General features: G+C 38.0%; 1 protein-coding gene across 12 annotated transcripts in view; it reads right to left on the reverse strand.

Moving 5' to 3' along the window:
* The window catches only part of MECOM (MDS1 and EVI1 complex locus), a 548,915-nt gene that overhangs the window by 221,272 nt on the left and 307,724 nt on the right, over positions 1-19,919 (reverse strand). Inside the window, exon 1 of one of the 12 annotated variants that reach the window (XM_047729902.1) lies at positions 101-174. The exons of the other annotated variants lie outside the window; for them this stretch is intronic. Coding sequence (XP_047585858.1) covers positions 101-166 — 66 coding nt within the window. The 5' untranslated portion in view covers positions 167-174. Of the gene's footprint in view, positions 1-100; positions 175-19,919 lie in introns of those variants that run through there. 12 annotated transcript variants of the gene reach the window in all.

A 19,919-nucleotide genomic window follows, 5' to 3' on the forward strand; every position in this document is an offset into this window, starting at 1 on the left:
ACACCGTGCAGAGCATTTTACAGTCACCTGGCCAATAATTCCTCACAACTACTATTACCCTCCTTTTACAAAAGGGAAACTGAAGCCCTAAGAAACTTACCAAAACATGCAGTGAGTGGGACTGCAGAGCCTCAGATTCAGACTCACCCATGATCCTACCCACCATGGCTCATCTCCTCTCTGCCCATGCTGCTTTTGCAATCAGGATATGCAGAAAAGGGTAGCTCTTGAGCCAACTGACAAGGCCTTGTCACATTCTCCATCCTTCTCAAGCCAAGGCCAGGGGAAAACTGAAAGGGGAGACATGAGGAGCCGCCAGAATCAGCCCTGTGCTCCCTGACCCCAAGGACCTGAATGTGAAGCAGATGGGACCCAGACACTCATCCAAGACTCATGCTGTCCTGTTCTGCAGTTTTGACACTTCATTTTGGACGTATCTGTTTATTCTTTTCAAAACACAGTTGTGCTCACGAGTTGGGAACCAAAGTACACACACAAAAACCCTTTCTGGAGATGTTCTGTCTCCTTCTGAGGGAGGATGAAAATGAAATCAGCCATCTTACTAATGGCAAGGAAAAAAGTTATCAAAAAGCTAAGATTCTTGTATGTCTTTGTATGTTAGGTCTTTGGACAATATTTTCAGGGTGTATACATAACGGGACTAACAAACTCATGGCCATATACTACCATGTATCTCTTCAGCATCAATAGTAACCATTATTATCTGATCTCTATACACTCTCAATGAATCAGAATAGAGCTTCAGAATCCTTCACAACACAGTGCTCCTGAAAGCCATTAACAATAGCTGATAAAGAGCACAAGGTGGAAAGAAATCTGTAATTTCTGGTATAGACATATGCCATCACTAGTCATAGCCCCATAACATCATAAATTGCCTGAATATGGTTATGCCTTACTATGGTTAAACAAGAACCCAAATGCTTAAGACTAAAGTCGTTTGTCTCTTGGTCAATAATTATTTTCCCAGCATGCTCAATAAGTTCTTTCATAATTAGAGTTTCAGAAACTAATTAAGAAACAATATGTTTAAATTGAGAAATGCTAATGCTTCTCTAATGCATAGCAATTTTTAAGGCCTGACCAGGAAATAGAAAATGATTTGACAGGGTCTGGGCTAAAAGCCATGGATGGCATCCACTGTTTAGTGTTGTATAATTTACAAACTTCTGTTCTTTCAACAACTACTCAGAGAATGAAGTTGCTAAGTAAACATACAGCTCAAAAACAACACAGCAGAGCTAACCCACTGCTCACATCTTGCAAAAAGGTGGTGGCCCAACACAGGGAAACAATACACACAAACTACCTGCCAAAAACACAGACTATAATTTTTTTTTAAGTTTCTTAAGGATGCCTCAACAAGCTAAAAATATTTTTCAGCCATCAGTGAAATGCATCTGTGGCTGACCCAGTCACATCAACAAAATTTGGTAATTTTATTTTATGTCAATGGCTCTAGAAAATGAGGCATAGGGCACAAATGTCACACAGACAGGATTCATATGCTTTCACATATGCCAGGCAGTTTCCACTTTGAAGAAATGTAACCCTAATTAAACACGTTTCAGCAGTCAAAAAAAAAAAAAAACACAAACCCCCCAAAAAACCCAAAAAGCTCTGCCCATTGTTTGTTCCTCATTCACATCTACTTTACAACACTCATGACATTGGCAGTCATAATATTAAATAAATTTAGACCTATAAGAGAATAATCCTAGAGCTACAGAAATGGAGTTAACTCTTTTCCAGTGTCAGGACCTTACAAAACATTTGTTTCTCTCCAGATCAAGAAAAAGGTGTGCTAGGGGTCAGAGGGTGGGGGTGGGAGGGGTTTGGTTTTGGTATTAAATGGTTCTCTTAACTATGGTCCTGAGAGCAGTAAGGCCCAGGGATAAGGGCTTGTGTAATATTAACAACATTACTGACTTAAGCTATTAGAAAAGTTTTATTTGCTTGATAGAAACACCCTGCCAACTCTTGCATTAAAGAAGTCAGTGGAGGAGCGCCTGGGTGGCTCAGGCGGTTGAGCATCTGCCTTTGGCTCAGGTCATGATCCCAAGGTCCTGGGATCGAGTTCCGTATCCGGCCCCCTGCTCTGCAGGGAGCCTGCTTCTCCCTCTCCCTCTGCCTGCTGCTCCCTGCTTGTTCTCTCTCTGTCTCTCTGTCAAATAAATAAATAAATAAAATCTTTAAGACCCAAAAAGTCAGTGGAATGATTATACTCAGAAGACAGTACCTATTACAAAAAAGGATGATACTAAAAAATTTTCAAAACTCAAAAGTTTTCAGAAAGGTTAAACAGCATTAGAAAATGTGGCTGGAGATTTTCTTTTTCTTGTTAATATGACTATCATTATATGGCACTCAAATTAAGGTTAATATCCTGGAAAAAGAATTCCCTTTGTTAACTGGTGGTCTGTGGCTTGAGACTTCACTGAAAGGTTTCACTTGAAAGGCTATGAAAACATCAGCCACTGATCCAGAAGTTCTCAACGGCTCAGAGATGCAAGGTCATTCATAATTGTCTCCATCTTTCTTTCCTCTCTCCAGAGTATAATTACTTCAAGAAACAAAATCCTGGTTTATTTTACTGAAATCCAGAAACTCACCGCTTGTATAGCAACAGCCACTTTCCTTATCCCTGGCTTAAATATCCGTAACTGTCAGCACTCCCAGGTATATTCCACAGGACAATACCTAATCCTTAGTGGTTCTAATTCTCAGAATCTGCTTTTAAAAAAATATATATATATATCAGCTCACCAGTCTTTGGTACCTGCCGTGTGGGTTACGATGTACACAGATATTAACATTTGATTGAGAGGAAGAGAGGTACAATAGTATAGTGGGAAAATAACAGAATCCATTTTGGAAATTAGAAACTCGGCTCCATCATTTACTAGCTATGAGAAAGTAGGAAAGTGATTCAATCTCCCACTTGCCCTGTTTATAAAGTGGAATGATACTTACCTCAGAGAGTTTCATGTGGATTAAGAGAGATAGCATGTTTTACATGATGGTGGGCATGTGGATGATAAACCTCAACAAATTACCTTGGTTAAAAAATGAGAATGAGGAAATCATTCAAAAGTATAGCATCTTATTAGGGTAGGAGAAGGAGCCTGTAAATCACCTAATCAAAATCTTTTACATGTCCAAAGGATTTAGCAACTAGGAGGTCACTACACCAGAGCAGTTTCAGAAAAGTGGTGAAGACAAGAATGGTTGTCTGGGAGAATAATAGTATGGAAGGAAATTGAGAAAATGAATCTGAACAATACTTTCAAGAAGTATGGCTGTGACAGGAAGGATGGAGAGTTACGGTATTAGGTATGGGTTTGGGAATGTGTATCTATTGAGTATCTTTAGAATGGGAGAGTTGGGGTATAAGGTCAAGGTCAGATATAAATAGGAAGACTATATAATTTATCACCCAAGTCAGACATTTTTGAAAGTGAAAGTGGTGCTATTAACAATTATGCTTGGATAATAGGAGTAAACTGGAACTGTCCCAGGCCAACCACAGAGCCTGATGACCCTAAAAATAAAGGGAGATGCTGAAGATACACAGGAGGAAAGAAAGTTGATGGAGCAAGATCCCTAAGGAGAGGAGAGAGTGGGAGGTGAAAAAAGGCATAGTTGGTAGAGGTAAGAGAGGAATAAAAAGGTTAACCCCTTTCCCTTGTGCCAGACACAGATCAAAAGCCAGCTACATCCCTGTTCCTGGAGAACTTAAAGTTTAGTGCACTGATTACCATAGTCTAAGAGGAGGGGAGGACAGGAATGGGATTGTCAACCAGGAGAAGAAGAGGTGACATTCACTTCTGAGAAAATATCCTAGAATTTCTCTAGGGAGAAAGACTTAAATTGAAAAGCATAGTCAATATTATAATTTAGTGTATTTTCTTTCTTTTTTTTATTAGCCACATATTTATTTTGAAATTATGAATATTGAAAGAAGTTGTTTGCTTTAACTTTGGTTTTTGCTTTGCTATCACAAGGAGACAATGGAATAAAAATGACTCTGAAATTTTGACTAAACCTGTCCTTTAGTGAGTGCATATTACTTTCCAGGTTCTATGCTAGATTCAAGATGTGTATGTGTGTGTGTGTGTGTGTGTGTATAGAGAGAGATACTGACATACATGGAGAGAGAGAATGGAACCCATAGATTGTACAGCCTGAAAGTGGCTCAGGTTTAGCACTAACTGCATTAGACCAATCACCTTCCTATGTCAGCATGGCTATGCACAGAGCCATGTCAAATCCCCTGGCAATGATCTTTACAAATGTAGGTCCTTTACTAGTAAGTTATTTTGACCCCCTCTAAGCCACATATTTCTCTCTATTATATAATATAAAGAATATATACATTTTATATAAAGAGAATATATATGAAGAGTATATATATTTTGTATTCTACATATATTTCTCTGTACATTCTATATAGAGAATAAAACAATATATTTAAATATCTATTACTTTTATAAAAAATAAAAACATGTCTTTACTAATCTTATAAATAACCTTGACAAGTAATTTGATAAGCAATATGAAATCAGAAATCATATATATAAAATCTATATAATCTATAGATCATAATATGCTCTACAGGTAATCTATAGATAATATGTAATCTTATAAATATAGAGAGAATATAGAATATAATATATGTAAATATTTTTACTAATTTAATAAACAACTCAACAAATAATTTGATGAGAAATCTGGGGACATTACTAATGTTTGCAGACATTCGCTGAGCCCCTTTATACCTAAGACACAGGTAGGATACACGGTCTATGGATTCTATGCTCAGGAAGTAAAGCTTGAAGAAGTAAAATAAAATTATAAAGAGTTAAATTAAAAGTAAATCATGAAATGCTAAATTGTGTAGACAGAGTACTGTTAGAATACAAAAGAAGAGATTACTTTTGTTTAACTGATTCAGTCTGATCAGTAAATATGTCACAGAAGAGCAGGCAGCCAAGCAAAGCCTTGTAGAGTATGAAAATGATTCTTCAGGGAGGAAGAATGAGTCCTTGTGTGGTTTGTTGGAGGGTGGTCAAGGGAAGGCTTGAGGAACACCTCACGCGTAGCACAATGAAGAGTTGAGTGCTACCAGAACATGAGGTGCGGGGCTCAAGGAAGAGACAGCAGAAGAACTATAATTGGAAGGAAAGAGGAAACACACTCGTAAAGGTTGCTATCTTAATTCTATAGCAAACTAATGAATTAGATTTCTTTTGAAAAGAAACAGGGAGCTACTGAAGATCTTTCTTTCCAATTTCCAAGGCTGTCCCTTCCAGAGCTGGGATCATTGAGGGCCAGTTTCTCCAAACAGTTCCAACTTGGTTTATGTGATGTTACAAAATAATGTCGATCTCTCTATATGTGGTGCCCCCTGTCAGCTCAATCATTTATTCCTGCACTGTAAGAAGACACCTGACTTGAGCAGTGTGACATGACAATTTGAGTGTGCAAGAGGATTGACTGGATCTCTTGTGTGCTTTTCTTAGGAGATGTTGAGAATATTTCTAACTCTATTGGGTTACCTAGACTCAAATGTCTTTCTCCTCCACTCTCTACTGAGATGGGATGAAACTTGCCAGTAGAGATAAAAAGATACCACCTGTCTGACAGGAGTGGAGATTAGGCAGAAAGGCTAACAACCTAATCTTATCTTATACCCACTAGGAAGATCTAGGGCTTTGTCTTTTGTAGACTGCTTTGTTTCCTACGTCCATGCCATCCCCTGGTGGCTCACTCCACTAATCTCTCAACAAGCTCTAGGTATCTGAACTGCGTCATTAAAAACTATTCAACACTCCTTCTGCCAAGCCTGGCCATAGCCAACCAGGGGTGGAATCTAATAAAGTTCCCTCTTTGAGAAGCGAAGCATCAGATGGTCAATCCTCTCTAGAAGAATGTTTCACCATCCTAGAATAGAATGTCTTAAAAAGTGACAAATGCCAATTAGCGGCTACTAAAGGGAGGTGACACTAGATTCATTCATCAACAAGTTCATACAGCAATGGAGCCTGTAAATAAATGGTTCTCCAGAGCTAACCTGGTTAGGCTCAAGATGTTCTGAGTCATCACATGCATTCACACACACGCACTCACAACAAACAAAGGAAGAGTACTGTCCCTTGCAGCCATCTTGGCCTCAGAAATACCAGGCTTGAGGAGTTCAGATACCCATGCCCAGTAGAGAGTCATCCCCTTTTTCCCCCTTCAACTCCCAGTATTGTTTGTGTTTCCCTTCTGGAGGCTTCATTTGGAAGTGAAATTTGAAGTCACTGGAAATCTAATAGTGAATGTTGGACTGCCTTTTGTTGCACAGCCACTGATTCCTTCTGTATCATGAAAGCACAAAGACATTTGAGAGGGCCTATGAATTAGAGGAGAGACAGACAGACAGACCAGGAAAAGCTGATCTAAAAGAGATAGGATGTCAAGATCTCAACATTGAATCTGGAAATTAATTTATGGCAAGACTGATGTCTTTCAGTAAAAGAACATGTAACTGTTTACCAACTGTGACCATAGTCCATCTGCCCAGGAGGCCACCAAAGGACCTGAGCATTGCCTCTGCAGCCCTTCCTTCAAACAATACTCCCTTGTTCCATGGCCTCCCAGCTGTGACAAGCATGATAAAAATGGAGATTGTTTTTATACTCTATGTGCTGTTTCTTCACTGACAGCAGCATGGTAATTCGCCAAATAATCAGAGTATGTTGGCATTTTTATAAATGAAGTGCTCGGTTTTGACAGTAATCTGTGCAGGGAGGACTTGGAGGATGGACAAAAAAATGGCTTCTTTCCCATGCAGAGGAAACAAGGCTTCCTTGGCGATTTTTCAGCACACTAAAATTTCTTTTGACCAAAAGGGAGCCAGGAGCACAGCTCTGACATCAGCCCAACCGAAGCCCTGCTCTCTCTAACAGGACAGAGGGAAGTATTTCTTTCCTCCATGGTTTGCAGGAATGTGTTCCTGGGGCTTCCTTCATTATACAAGAAGGATTTTATTTCACTGGAGTAGAGGCCTGGGGGGTGGTGAGAGGGAAGGGGTACAGAAACCAAAGCTCAGCAAGCTCCCATGGCGTTCTGTGTGCACAAAAATTGTTTTGTTTCATCCTCACTATAACCCTGGGTGGTGGCTATTATTGTTCCCAATTTACAGATGAGGAAACTATGCTCACTCGGGTGGGGTGACAAATGCTCTGCCCACAGCCGTCTGCCCCAGAAGAAGTCAGAAGATAGAGACAAAGTATGAGGAAAGGAGATACACATTTCTCCTTTAAGAAAATCAGAATTTTAAGCATATGCTCTGCTCTATACATTTAATATTTATTTTGTCAAAAAAAGATTTCACAGTTTCCAAAGCATTTTACCAGAAAACACCCCTTAAAACTTCATTTAAGAGACACTTCAGGGAAGAGGTAGACTTCATTATTATTTGGCAAAGTTGGAAACTGATTTTCTGGGAGTTTAGGCCAAGTCCCAAAGTCACAGCTCATGAGCAGAAGAGAAGGAACTCAGCACTGATCTCCTGGTTCTTCTTCCCTGATGCAATGTCTTCCACTCCACTCAGATCCTCTCTCAGCACTAAGCTCACAACAGACACCCAGAACCAAAACCTCCCTGGCACTGGGGTAGGAAGAGGGTAATGACAATGGGCTGGGGCTCTCGCCACTATTGCAGTCTGCCAGGAAGAACTTGTTCAGACAACGGGAAGATTCAACTGTGGGGACTTTTTCCCAAGGGTATTTCCACAGCCTCTTCTCCCCTCTCTCCTCCCTTCTCTGCCAACTCTCTCATACCAGTAAAATCAAGCCCCGCTTGGTCCACCTCGCCAGTACCTTACAGACCATGGCTCCAACTGTACCACTTCACACTACCACAGCTCATAGTTTCCCAGCAGTGGAGCACTAAATCCAGAAGGCTTGATACCAGAGTAGAGTCTAAAGTGACATGGCTTTGAGAACTCCCTTATGAAAAGGGAAAGGTCTTCACTGAGCTTCTGGGCAGGAGGCGAACAAAAGCATGGAAGGCGATGGTGCAGCTGCAGGCCATTCACAAAACAGGAGCAAGACTAAGAGTCCATGTGTTTCACTTGCAGAAGCAAATCTTAGACTATCTTTCTAGCAACCACTGCAGTCTGGCTGGGATGGCCTTTGATCTACTGGGTTACTGCTCTGCTAGTCAAATTCCAAGTGAACATTTATGAACCCTGCTCTCTGCAAGAGGACTTGGAAATACTGAATAAGGGCCATGATATAAGGACTAAAAAATGAAATCTGTCCCTCACCACCACTCTTTAAGGTGTATATAATAATTCAATTCATCCCCCTTGAAAGCGTAAATGAGGCACTATTGGGTAGTTTAAGGTAAATGTGTCTCACGGGTATGGAGAGCCCCAAGACATTTTACATGATAGCCCTCTAATACCAACAGACCTCAGATCTAAATTGAGCCACTATTGGAGAAGAAGGAAAATTGAGTTCAACGCTAACTTGGTTTTTGATCCTTCAAGAATACTGAACGCACTGTATCAACTAACATATACAATCTTCTGACATCTCGGTAGCCTGTGTTTCCTTTCTAGAAACCAGCCGGCAGAGTCTGCTGCTCCTTCTAGCTTCCCTTTACTACAGAAAGTAAAATAACTACTTTGAACGTTATATATGGTTGGGTTTGGGGGTGAGAGTTGCCAGATGTGAGATATTTCGTGTAAACTATGAAGAGATAAAGATCCCTGAAGTTACATTGATTTCTACAAAGCAGAAATAGAAACCAAAGGGTCAGAACAAATACTGTAGCTTCCAAAATGTGTTAACACTAAACTCCATTCAAAACCTTGTGTGCCTGGCCCTGAACTAGGCACTGGAGGGGAAAATAGGAAGATGATGAGCCATAATGGCTTCGAATCCAGCAAAGGGCTGAGGCAACATGGCACACAGGGGCCACAACCAACGGAGCAAGCCACCAACAGTTTTAAAGGAGCCCAAGGAAGAGGAGGGATATTGCATTTCGGGAATAGCTTGAAGAGGCTCCCAGTGGAGGTAACACTAGGAACTAGGCCTGGATGGATGAATAAGATTTTGCTGAGGATCTTACAAAGGGATTGGGAGAAAGAGTACTGCAGGCAGAAGACAGCACCGGGAAAACATGAGAAGAGAATGCACACATGCTCTTGAGTATATGGAGCAATAGTCTACTCAGAGAAAGAAAAAAAATTATCCCACCTGAACCTTTACAGTGTGTTGTTTTGAAGAAGTATATTAATTTCAGATGTAAAAACATTTTCCTTGTGTACAAGTAAATACTGTAATTGAAGTGACAGAATAGACATGTAGAATTTATTATCTGAAAGAAAATCTAATCAATAGGTATTTCATTTCGAAAAGTTAATGAAATATTATGGAGAGAGTGGCCTTTTAAGCTTTGATTTTTAGATTCGGAGAGAGAACTTAATTTTCAGTGACAAGGTCACTACTAGTTGAATGGTCTCCTTTTGCTTCCCACAGAAATGACGGTTCTTTCGTTCTTGAATTATTTATTAAAATCAGGCTTCCATAACCAGAGTTTATTTAAACACTTTTTTTTGTAGATCAGCAAATTAAAATCATGTTACCTTTGTTATTTCTCCCAGTTCAGAAGGGGGTATTAAAGTACTTATGTGAAATTAAACATTAATTTCATGAAAGTGTTATTTGTGTGTAACAAAATCCTCTCTTTTCAATTTGTGCTAATTAATATTCAATGCAATAAGTACACATGTATTTAATACTATTATCATCAAGGAAGGGCAGAGGGTTCAAGTCATTGCAAAGGACAATGTGGGTATATTTTATCTCTCGCTAATTAGCAAAATTAGATGAGCTTCTAGAAGATTATTTGAAAGCAAAGGTTTGCCAAGCCTACTTTCAATAAGCAGTTTTTATGCTCCCTATAGCCTAAGACTCAACTCTTACATGACAAAAATAAATCCTTTGGTACATCCATCATGGTTAAAGCAAGCCACTTCCAAGGTCAACTGTAGGGTCAGAAACAAAAGGCGTGCCAAATAGCCACATATGCAAAATCACACACAATGGCTCATCTGAAACAAATGTTCTACCTTGCAAAAGAAAAATCATTTCATTGTTTGCATTTAAGATAATGTGTTGTTATAGCTTGATTTGGAAATATAATGAAATTTGAGTACTTTTTTGCTAATTGGATAATATTGTCTCACAGAACTAAAAAAAAAAAAAATAGCATAAAAAGCACTGACCTGTATTTTTGCCAAGATCTCGGTCAGGGAGTAAACTCCCTATCTCTCAGGCAATGTATGTAATACAACAGACTCTACATACACACTTTATCATTATTGAGGCGGCTGTTCTTTCAAAAGGATGTCTTCGCTAAATAAATGTGTCCTCATAACTGTCTTTGAGAAGTAGGCATGTGCTGATCTTATAACACTCTATACCTTCTTTGAAGCCCTTAAATACCACACTTCAAAAACATGTCCTATTTTAATGATATCATTCTGGTACATGAGAGATAAGGTGATTTCTCTATTTCCTGGATCAAAAGGAACAGCTGGATGAGACAGAAACAGCACATCAACTATCATATGAGCTGTTTCTAGATTACAACATTCGAACATTTTCTGTCCCTGCTACAACTCTCCCTTCAATGTCTAGGAGGAAGTTTCTGCACTTTGTTTGACCCGACTGAACTTTGTCACACTGCCTTCTCACCACCCCTGCTGAAGCAAGCCTCTAAATCTTACCAACTATCTCTTTGTTGTCTCTTGTGCGTTCCCAGCCCCTCCTTCCAATCTCACCAAGCCAGTTAAGTTGCACTTTTCACCTTCTCTGTTGACATAAAATGAAGTAACTGCATTTATTTGATTATTGACTGCACATTTTGTCAACATCTCAAATTTTGTAAGTCAACTAGATCATGTTTCAAGGCGAAGTCCTAAAATTTCATAGCTCATCTCTATTTGCTTGCTTAGAGCAAAGTAACGAAATGAAAAATCCAGAACTCTAGAGAAAGTTTGTTTAGTCTTGTCATCATATAACTGAACTAAATTATTCAGCACCGTATAAGTGTTTTAAAACATTCTATTATAGAAAAGGAAGTTATTAGTTTGTTAAAATATACTTAAATTTGATAGGCATTTAACCAATGCCTATGAAAGTAGAGTGTGTTGGAATGAAAACTAATGGAGTCCTGAATGCAACATGAATTCAATGTGGTAGAGAAAGCAGATGTGGTAGCTTTAAGAAGGTGCCCACTTGCTAAATGAAAATGAGAAGACAGGGGCACCTGGGTGGCTCAGTCGGTTAAGTGTCTGCCTTTGGCTCAAGTCATGATGCCAGAGTCCTAGGATTGAGTCCCACACAGGGCTTCCTGCTCAGCAGAGCCTACTTCTTCCTCTCCCTCAACCCCTGCTGTGTGCCTGCACTTTCTCTCCCTCTAATAAATAAATGAAATCTTAAAAAAGAAAGAAAGAGAGAGAGAGAAAGAAGGAAGGAAGAGCGAGCAAAGACTAAGGCCTAGCTTCAAATTCAATGTAGCACAAAACAGGGTCAGTCTCCTGTTCTCCAGCCACAGGATAGAAGACTGATGTACCTCATGCCAGAGCCATAATTACCTGAGTTTTTAAAATACTTCACGGAATACATAATTTAACTCTATCCATATAAAATATGAGGCTTAAGGTCATTTTCATCTATCTGACTTTAGAACAAGGCCTCTTACTGTTTGAAACACTGAACTGATCCCACCACCAGAAGGGGACTTCTGGTGGTGACTCTCCCCATTCTCAGGTGAGGAAACGTTATTTGACATCAGTATGGAAACATAGTAGTGAGTGCACACATGGGTTTTCTTTTTAAAAGAACACAGAAATTTAATTTCTTTTAGGTTTAAGAAACTGAAACATCTTTTAAAATTGGAGATTCATCTTACTAAAAGTGATTTTGTGAAAAATGACAGTGTTACCTTCCAGTGATTCCAAAAGTGCTGGGAGCCAGTGAGGTCAGCCAGCCCAGAAATAATGCGATGTTACATTTCATTGCTGAGTTAAAATAAGGTAAGAATTTCCCTATGATACTTCTATTCTGTAAGTTGTTTCAGTCTGTTATATAAGCAAACAGGTCCAGACCTGACAAGAAGAAGAATCATTCAGAATAAAAACTAGGTGAGTGAGTTAAATCCTAACCAGTGAACAAAGCATCTGTCTACACATGTAGTATCTGGAGCCTAGAAATGGGGCCAGAAAATAGATGTCCTACAGAGCCAGGCAGGATAGGGAGATGACTGACTCTGTCTTCTTGGAGACTATGGGAAGATGAGAGACCCTGATTGTTGACTGGCCACTGTGGGTGCCCAGCGCAGCTAGCATCTTTCAAGGCAGCAAGCCAGAATCCAGAATTTTTATGTGAGATCTCCCAATTATCAAAGTCAGGCCATGAACTCAATATTATTGATACAAGACAAAACATTTCTGTGGCTTCTCGTCTGCCACCTTTGATAGAAGTGTCAATGGGGCATTTTACAGACTTTAAAGAGAGATCTGGTTGGAAATGATGAATGCTGCTCTTCAGAAAATAACCATGAGAAGGAATTACCTATTGAAAGAAGAACTGTTTATGCTGATAAATTCAGAACTACCTCAAACCAAGGCCTCCATCCTTGCCTTCAACTTAAAATATCAACAAGCACCGACAGGTGGCCATGTTCTTTGCAGGAATCTGAAGACAGCAATAAAGAAGAAACACCTAATCCTGACCATCATGCAGTTAATGGTCAAACGGATGAACTTGCTTATAATTCTCGCATTCACTGAGTGATCTCCTGTCGCAGAGACCTTCAAGATACAGAACAAAGCCTTCCATTTCTCACTTTTCTCCATACCTACTTACACTTTACATTCATTATAGCTCCATAACCAGGGAGTTAAGATCATTATCTGTCACTTACAATGTTCTGTCCAATCTCTTAGGAAGAACCCGGGTAGAGTCCTGGTAGAGATTTGAATGTAACATGATATGAGGGAATGTCTAACTCTGCAGGCGAACTCATTTTAATCTTCCTCGATGTCTGTAACATAGACTCCTGCCTCCCTAAATAATAGCCTTTCTTTTCCCCCTTGCCTTAAGGAGAGCAGCAATGTGCCCAACTAAAACCTGATGTTTCTGAGACTACAACGGTCATGTGCAATCAAAACCTGGTTAATGAGATGTAAGCAGAAATAGTTGTGTGGGACATCCAAAAAAATGTTGTGTGAGCCTTTTGCCTTTTCCTACTTCTTTTTCTTATCTGTAACCTGGATGTGGTAGCTGGAGCTCTGGTGGCCATACTGTGACTCTGAGAAAACTTTGAGAATGAAAGGCACCAATTCTGAGGATGAGGAGGCAGAAAGACTGAAAGACTGAAAGAATTTGGGTCATTGATGGCTTCATGGGATGGTTGCACCCACCCAGTGCCATCTACCTCACAGGGTAACCATAAAAACTGTGAATACAGGAAAATATGACAAACAAATGGTTTCTTAATGTTATATTGCAAAACACAATTTGTTGTATTTCATTATGATATGTTCAATTAAGGAAAAAACTTCTGGAGACAGGGGAAATGGTTAAAAGCGCTACTACTTACTCATTCTATAACCAATTTTTTCTTATCTTCTAAATTCCAGATGATGAGCATTTGAAGCTGAGTAATAAAATATGTCTATTCATAAGAGCAATTAAAAACTAGATAAATAAGCATAACAAGTGCCAGAATGAAAAGTATTTACAGAGTTTTATGTAACCCCCCAAAAAGGAATATCTCAATCCATTTCAGGAGTGAAGACTTCTTAAAGAAGGGATGGGCAGGTGGAATTTTAAAGGCCAAATAGGAATTAGCTGAATGAAGCAGGGTAAAAGCATTGCAAATAGAGGAAAATAATCTGCTTAAAGCTCACTTAACTACTACTTGAAGGCAACATAATCACACCGAGTACAAGCCTGGGACTAAGTTAAAAATATATATATATATAGCGAGCACTTTCACAGCAGAACTCCTAAGAAAAAATATTATTAAGTATTTTCATAATTCTGTGTCTAAAAGACTAGAGTAAGTAACGATTTAACAAACTGATAATAATTGATACCTATGACTGATTCCATGAAAATATGTATTGACATATGAAATGACTGAGCAAAAATAACATTTTCTTTCTTATTTCTATAAAGTCCCAGAGGAAAAATATATATGTTCTTGATTTTAATTTTTTCAAAATAAAATTAAATGTAATCCAAAGAAAAGAAATTTAATATAACCAAAAAAGTGACATTTCCATTTATATAACATCTTCCATTATAAATAACATTTTACTAAATTCAGATAATAAAGTTTTCATTTCATCATTTTATCTATATTCATAGATACTAAATTTATTTTTTTAAAGATTTTATTTTATTTGTCAGAGAGAAGGGAACACGAGCCAAGAGGAGGGAGATAGGCAGAGGGAGAAGCAGACATCCCCCTGAGCAAGGAACCTGATGTAGGACTTGATCCCAGAGTCCTGGGATCATGACCTGAGCCGAAGGTAGATGCTTACCTGACTGAGCCACCCAGGCGTCCCCATTGACCCTAATGTACATTGGAATATATACCTCTGCCTACAGATCTAAGCATTATAGCCATAGATGACAACTGTGGTGCTCAGTTAGCTATATATTTACAGCTAAAGAGTAAATTTGCCAAAATAGAAAGTGGATAAATTTCAGATAATCATGTTGACTATGATGCCATCACAAATAGTACTACTTCTGCCTCTCCTTGTACTATTAATGACAATAATTGCTACCTAGCGAAACTTGCCATTTTTCATGTTTATTATGTTCAAGGTATTATACAAACATCTTAAATATATAATATATTTAATCCTTATACCATTACCAAAAAGATAAATATATTAATCCCATTTTGCAAATGAGACAAATGAGGTTTATAAAGGTTAAGCAAATTGTCACTGGTCACATAGCTAAAAAAGAGAGAAGGCCATCTAAACACCCTTGTGACTTCAAACTCCCAACTTGACTGCTTAACCAACTGTGTACAGGTTTGGATCTCACTGAACCTTAGTTTTCTCCTCTAAAAATTGGGAGCAGACATCATACCTCCCTAAGAAAAATGGCTCTGGGTATGGAATCCAATATTATACATAAAAATACTTATAAAATATACACAGCCATGAAAGTATTAACCATCATCCCCTTGAAAAGGTGATAAAAGGATTTGTGTAATAAAAACTTGAAGACAGGATATATCTACAAAAATAACTTTCAGTAAATGATAATAGAAGGCAGGAATAGTTCACCGCAAGTGTTTCTTATAGTTTTAGAAGTGTCGTAACACACTGGAAAATGACAGAGACCTTAAAAACATCATTTATCTCAAGTCCCACTTAAGACTGATCTCAAAATACATAGGATGGACCACATAAATTGACCTACTATAAAATTCAAAGGGCTTGCCAGATTCATCTTTTTTTAATTTTAATCTTTTAAAAGCATGTTTAGATTATATTCATTTGATTTTAGTGAAGCTTTTCTCTAAAATAAATTGCCTATACACACACACACTAACACATGTGGAATTCCTTTTCTGTAATCCTCAAAGAGGCTTTTGATTCTTCTTCTGATTCACCAAAGAGTCAGTGAGGAAGTACGATGCGTACTGGGATTTGGATGGCTCCAGAATCACTGCGTACATTTACACAGAAACCAGATGGTTGTGGAAAATGTTTCTTTTTTTATTAAAAAAAAAAAACTGAGGTGTTCTATGACTCTTATCCTCAAATGGATAGAAAGTGCGAATCATAGGTGAACTAAAGAGAAATGGCATCCAAAATAATCAGGCGGCTCATTGCATCTTAGCCACATATCCCATGGGGCAACTCCTTAGAAAGTAACATTTTACCAGGAGAGAGGAGGTTGTGGTGGAAGGTCGGGGACTTCTGTTATTCAGAGAAAGAGAGCAAAGGAGGAAAAGGGAAATCTTCGTCAAGAAACTTTAATGCCCCTTGCCCTTTGAAGGCTTAATTTTTTTTTTCCTCTCAGAAAAAACTAACCACAAGTTTATAATATGGGATGTTTAAGGGACTTTGCTTTTTAATCTTGCAATATTAATTCCCTAAAGCTTTGAACTGACAGGCAGGCCAGTGTAAATGAGCCAGAACAAGAGTCAGAGCCAGAATTTTTGTTGTACCATGACAAAAAATGTGTTATTAGTGCTCAGTGATTAATGAGCATGCAAGAGGAAGGGATATAACAAGTATAAGGTTGTCTTGGTATGTGCACGCCTTACACAATATCAAGGCAAAATACAATCAACTTTACTACATTCTCATAGAGACACAGACACACACTTCGTATAGAACGTCTGTACCACACAAGACATTTCATTTGATATTTCACATTTAGCCTTCAAAAAAATACCACAAGAATTTGAATAGACACCCATGCGTTTGTGAAACGACACAAACCCATGGTAAACCCTGCTTACTAATTAACATATTTATTGGTTATCTATACTGTATTTCAATCTTGTCTTAAGCAATTCAGGTTCAGTACCTGATAGTAAGTTAATTTCACTGGCAAAGCAAATTAACCAAATCCATGATAACCCATCCATGCAAATCACAGAGGATAAATTTAGTAAGAAATTTAAGCCATCGAGATTCAAGCTACTAGGGAAGAAAAAAATAAGTTTGGCATTGAGGAAAAAAACCTTTTTTAAGAAAAGAAAAAGTGTTCTGAATAAATACAACGTTCTAACAAAAACATAGCTTTCCATTTTATGAAATTGAGCATTCTCTTTCTTTATGCCTGGCCACTAAAAATATTCAGAAAAACATAAGGGTCTGCTCTCACAGATTTTTTGTGTCTACGAAGCACAAATCTAACATCAATTGCTCATCAGGCTCCGTGCAAGCAGAAAAAAAGAAAGCCTAGAAAAAGTTAGGCAGGATGGGGGGGGGGGGGGGATAGAGGGACAAGAGACACAAAGGGGTAATCCATCAACCACACCGACTGCTCCGACTGATCCGTGTCAAAGCTGCAAACAGCTGGGAAATGCCAAGCCAACGGGAAAAGCAGCCCTTATATTTTAGGAATTAAATGAATTATAAGAGAAATAACAGGGCAACGACAAAGTAATTACCCACAACAGACATTAGGAAGAGGGGAGAATTTTCATTTGATCAGCTACTTAGTTAAAACCCCTCCCCCAATTCCATCTCTTATTTTAAAGGCTGGATCCCAAAAATCAACAGATCTGGCACCACCCCCACTATCCCAACCAAGGAAAAGTAATTCACTGATTAAATAGAAATTTTAAAGAATATTGTTTCCCCATATCACGGATAGACATGATTTTTAAAATTTTTTGTTTGGTATCATGATTATATAATATTTTAGAAACAATTGTTGCAAGCAAAGAAAAATCAAAGTTGAATAAAACAAAGAAGCAAAGGCACTATTTTGGTTTGCACTGTTTGGGAAAAGGAAGATCTACATAACCATTGTGATTCCTCACTGCTTTTCTTTTTAATACTTTTCTTTCCCTCCTCTCCTTTTTTCCTTCCTTCTTTTCTTCCTTACTTCCTTGCTTCCTTTTTTGTTTTTAAAACCTAAAAGCAAACCTAGCCAGTAGTAATTTCACTTACTCTTTTGAGGTATCTCTCTGAACTCACATCTGAGTGCTTTTGAATTTTTTACTAAACATTTTTTCAAAAGAAAATAACTTTCTAGAAATAAATGTGCAAATTTTTTCTGGCTCTTTTATGCTTTCTCATAGGATTGACTCTATAAAGAATTAGTGTATTGGTTTTATCTAATCCTAATTTATTCAGTTTGCACAACTATTTTTAGTTACCCATTTGGATTTTCCTCCTTGAAACACCAATGTTATTGCTCTGGAATTAATGCTGCTGCTCAAAGGAAAATAACACATCAAGAAGCAAAACAATTAAGCATTCTATGTTTGTTGATGAACTAACTGGGTTAAATTTAACAGATATGCAAAATAAGGTAGAACAACTGACACTATTAGGTCATTTCATCTATGAAAGTGGTTCTCAAAGTTAGAATCATCTAGGAAGTTTCAGAAAGTACTGGTGCCTAGACTCCAAGAGATTCTGATTTGATTGATCAGGATGGGCCTTGAAGATGGGAAGTTCTTTAAACTCCCCAGCTGATTGCAATGTGCAGCCAAAAGCCACAGGTAGAGAACATTGGTTGATGAGAAAAAAGGGTTGAGGCCACGCAGGATACTGATCCTGTATAAATACAGTGGGAAGACAAATATTTCCAACTCATCTATGAGCTCCAAAAATTGTGAATTAATTGCGGGGGGAGGTAAGAGGATGGAAGGAAATGGCAGAAAACTAAATGATGGCAAGTGTCCCTTGAAGCCAAATGACCCTCTGAAAGTTGTCTAAGGAGCCATCTGATGAAGAATATTCTGCTCGTCAGCTAAGGTGTGTGAAGCCATCACCAGGATCTATCTTTGGAATTTAATTACATAACTAACCACATTTATTTAGACTTCCCTTCCTCAACCTGTAATCTGTCAAACAGAGGTAACAGAGAGTTCAAAAAAGGGAAAATGGTATTGCGATTCTAAGAGGGCTCAATTCTGCTGGCCTGTGGCAAATAAAAAGAAATGGGCTCTGCTGGTTTATATGAGACACAGTGATTTTTTTTTTCCAGGGCTCTGTTTTTCCCTGTATTTAGGTGGTGATCATTCTATTCTTCACTATGAACACTGAATTCTGCCTCCTACTGGATTGAACAAGGAGGCCAAAATTGGCCACAAGACAGAACTACTCGTACATATCAGACACATCATACAAGAAAAAGAGAGAGACAGAGAGAGAGAGAAAACAGGTACCAAAGAAACTGTGCTAGTAAGAAACTCAGAACTATTCGATGAGAGTTCAGTGCTGTGATGATGTGGCCTGACTTCACTTTGAGTTAGGAAGGATGGCATTTTCTGCATCACCTATGCTACTTCTTCTCTTTATGACAATCTTCTTTGGTTCTTTCTCTGAAACAGAATATGACTCTGTACCCTCTTTTTGCCCCTCAGAGCTCCTTCAGCATGTCAAAAACTGAGGTGAGCTCAGCATGGGCTGCAAGCTTGGGGCAGAAACTTTATAAAATGGGAAACATCGGTTCCAGTAATAAAAGCAGAGGAGACATCAGAATATTCTGTTAAGTACAACCTTCAATATTAGCCTTTACATATACAATTGGGATTCATGCAGTAAAAGAAGCTGACTTCAGAACTCCATAGTCGATATAATTGGAAATTTTTGTTATGATGTGTTTTGATATCTTCATTATTTATGTTTCTTCTATTTGTCTTAACCCAAAATAACGTGAAATTATTTGAAGAAAAGGAGGTTAATAGTCAGTTTTATTGATAATTCGTGCTGGCATTTGATCCATTATTATAATATTATCTATCATATATGTATGTTAATGAATTTACTTTAAAAAATAAATTCATTTTTATTAAATGATGATTTCATATGACTTGAACCCATTATCAACAAGAAAAAATTTAATGTTGGTGTCCTTATATATTATTTATTACTTAATAATCTTTAGAGAAATTAGGTGCAGGCAGAATTTATGCAAAATAGGTATTAGAGAATTTACTATTTCTTAACATTTGGTTTTATTAGATTTCAAAATGGCTTTCCTGAATCCATCTTGGGTGTTACTGTTTCTAATTATTATTTTATATAAAATAGTAATTGTAACCCACCTGACCTCTTTACCCTTTTCACGGAGATGTTAAAATTCCAGTGAAATCACATACTGTTCTAC

The sequence above is a fragment of the Lutra lutra genome, chromosome 1, assembly GCF_902655055.1.
Source record: "Lutra lutra chromosome 1, mLutLut1.2, whole genome shotgun sequence".
NCBI classification, from domain to species: Eukaryota; Metazoa; Chordata; class Mammalia; order Carnivora; family Mustelidae; genus Lutra; species Lutra lutra.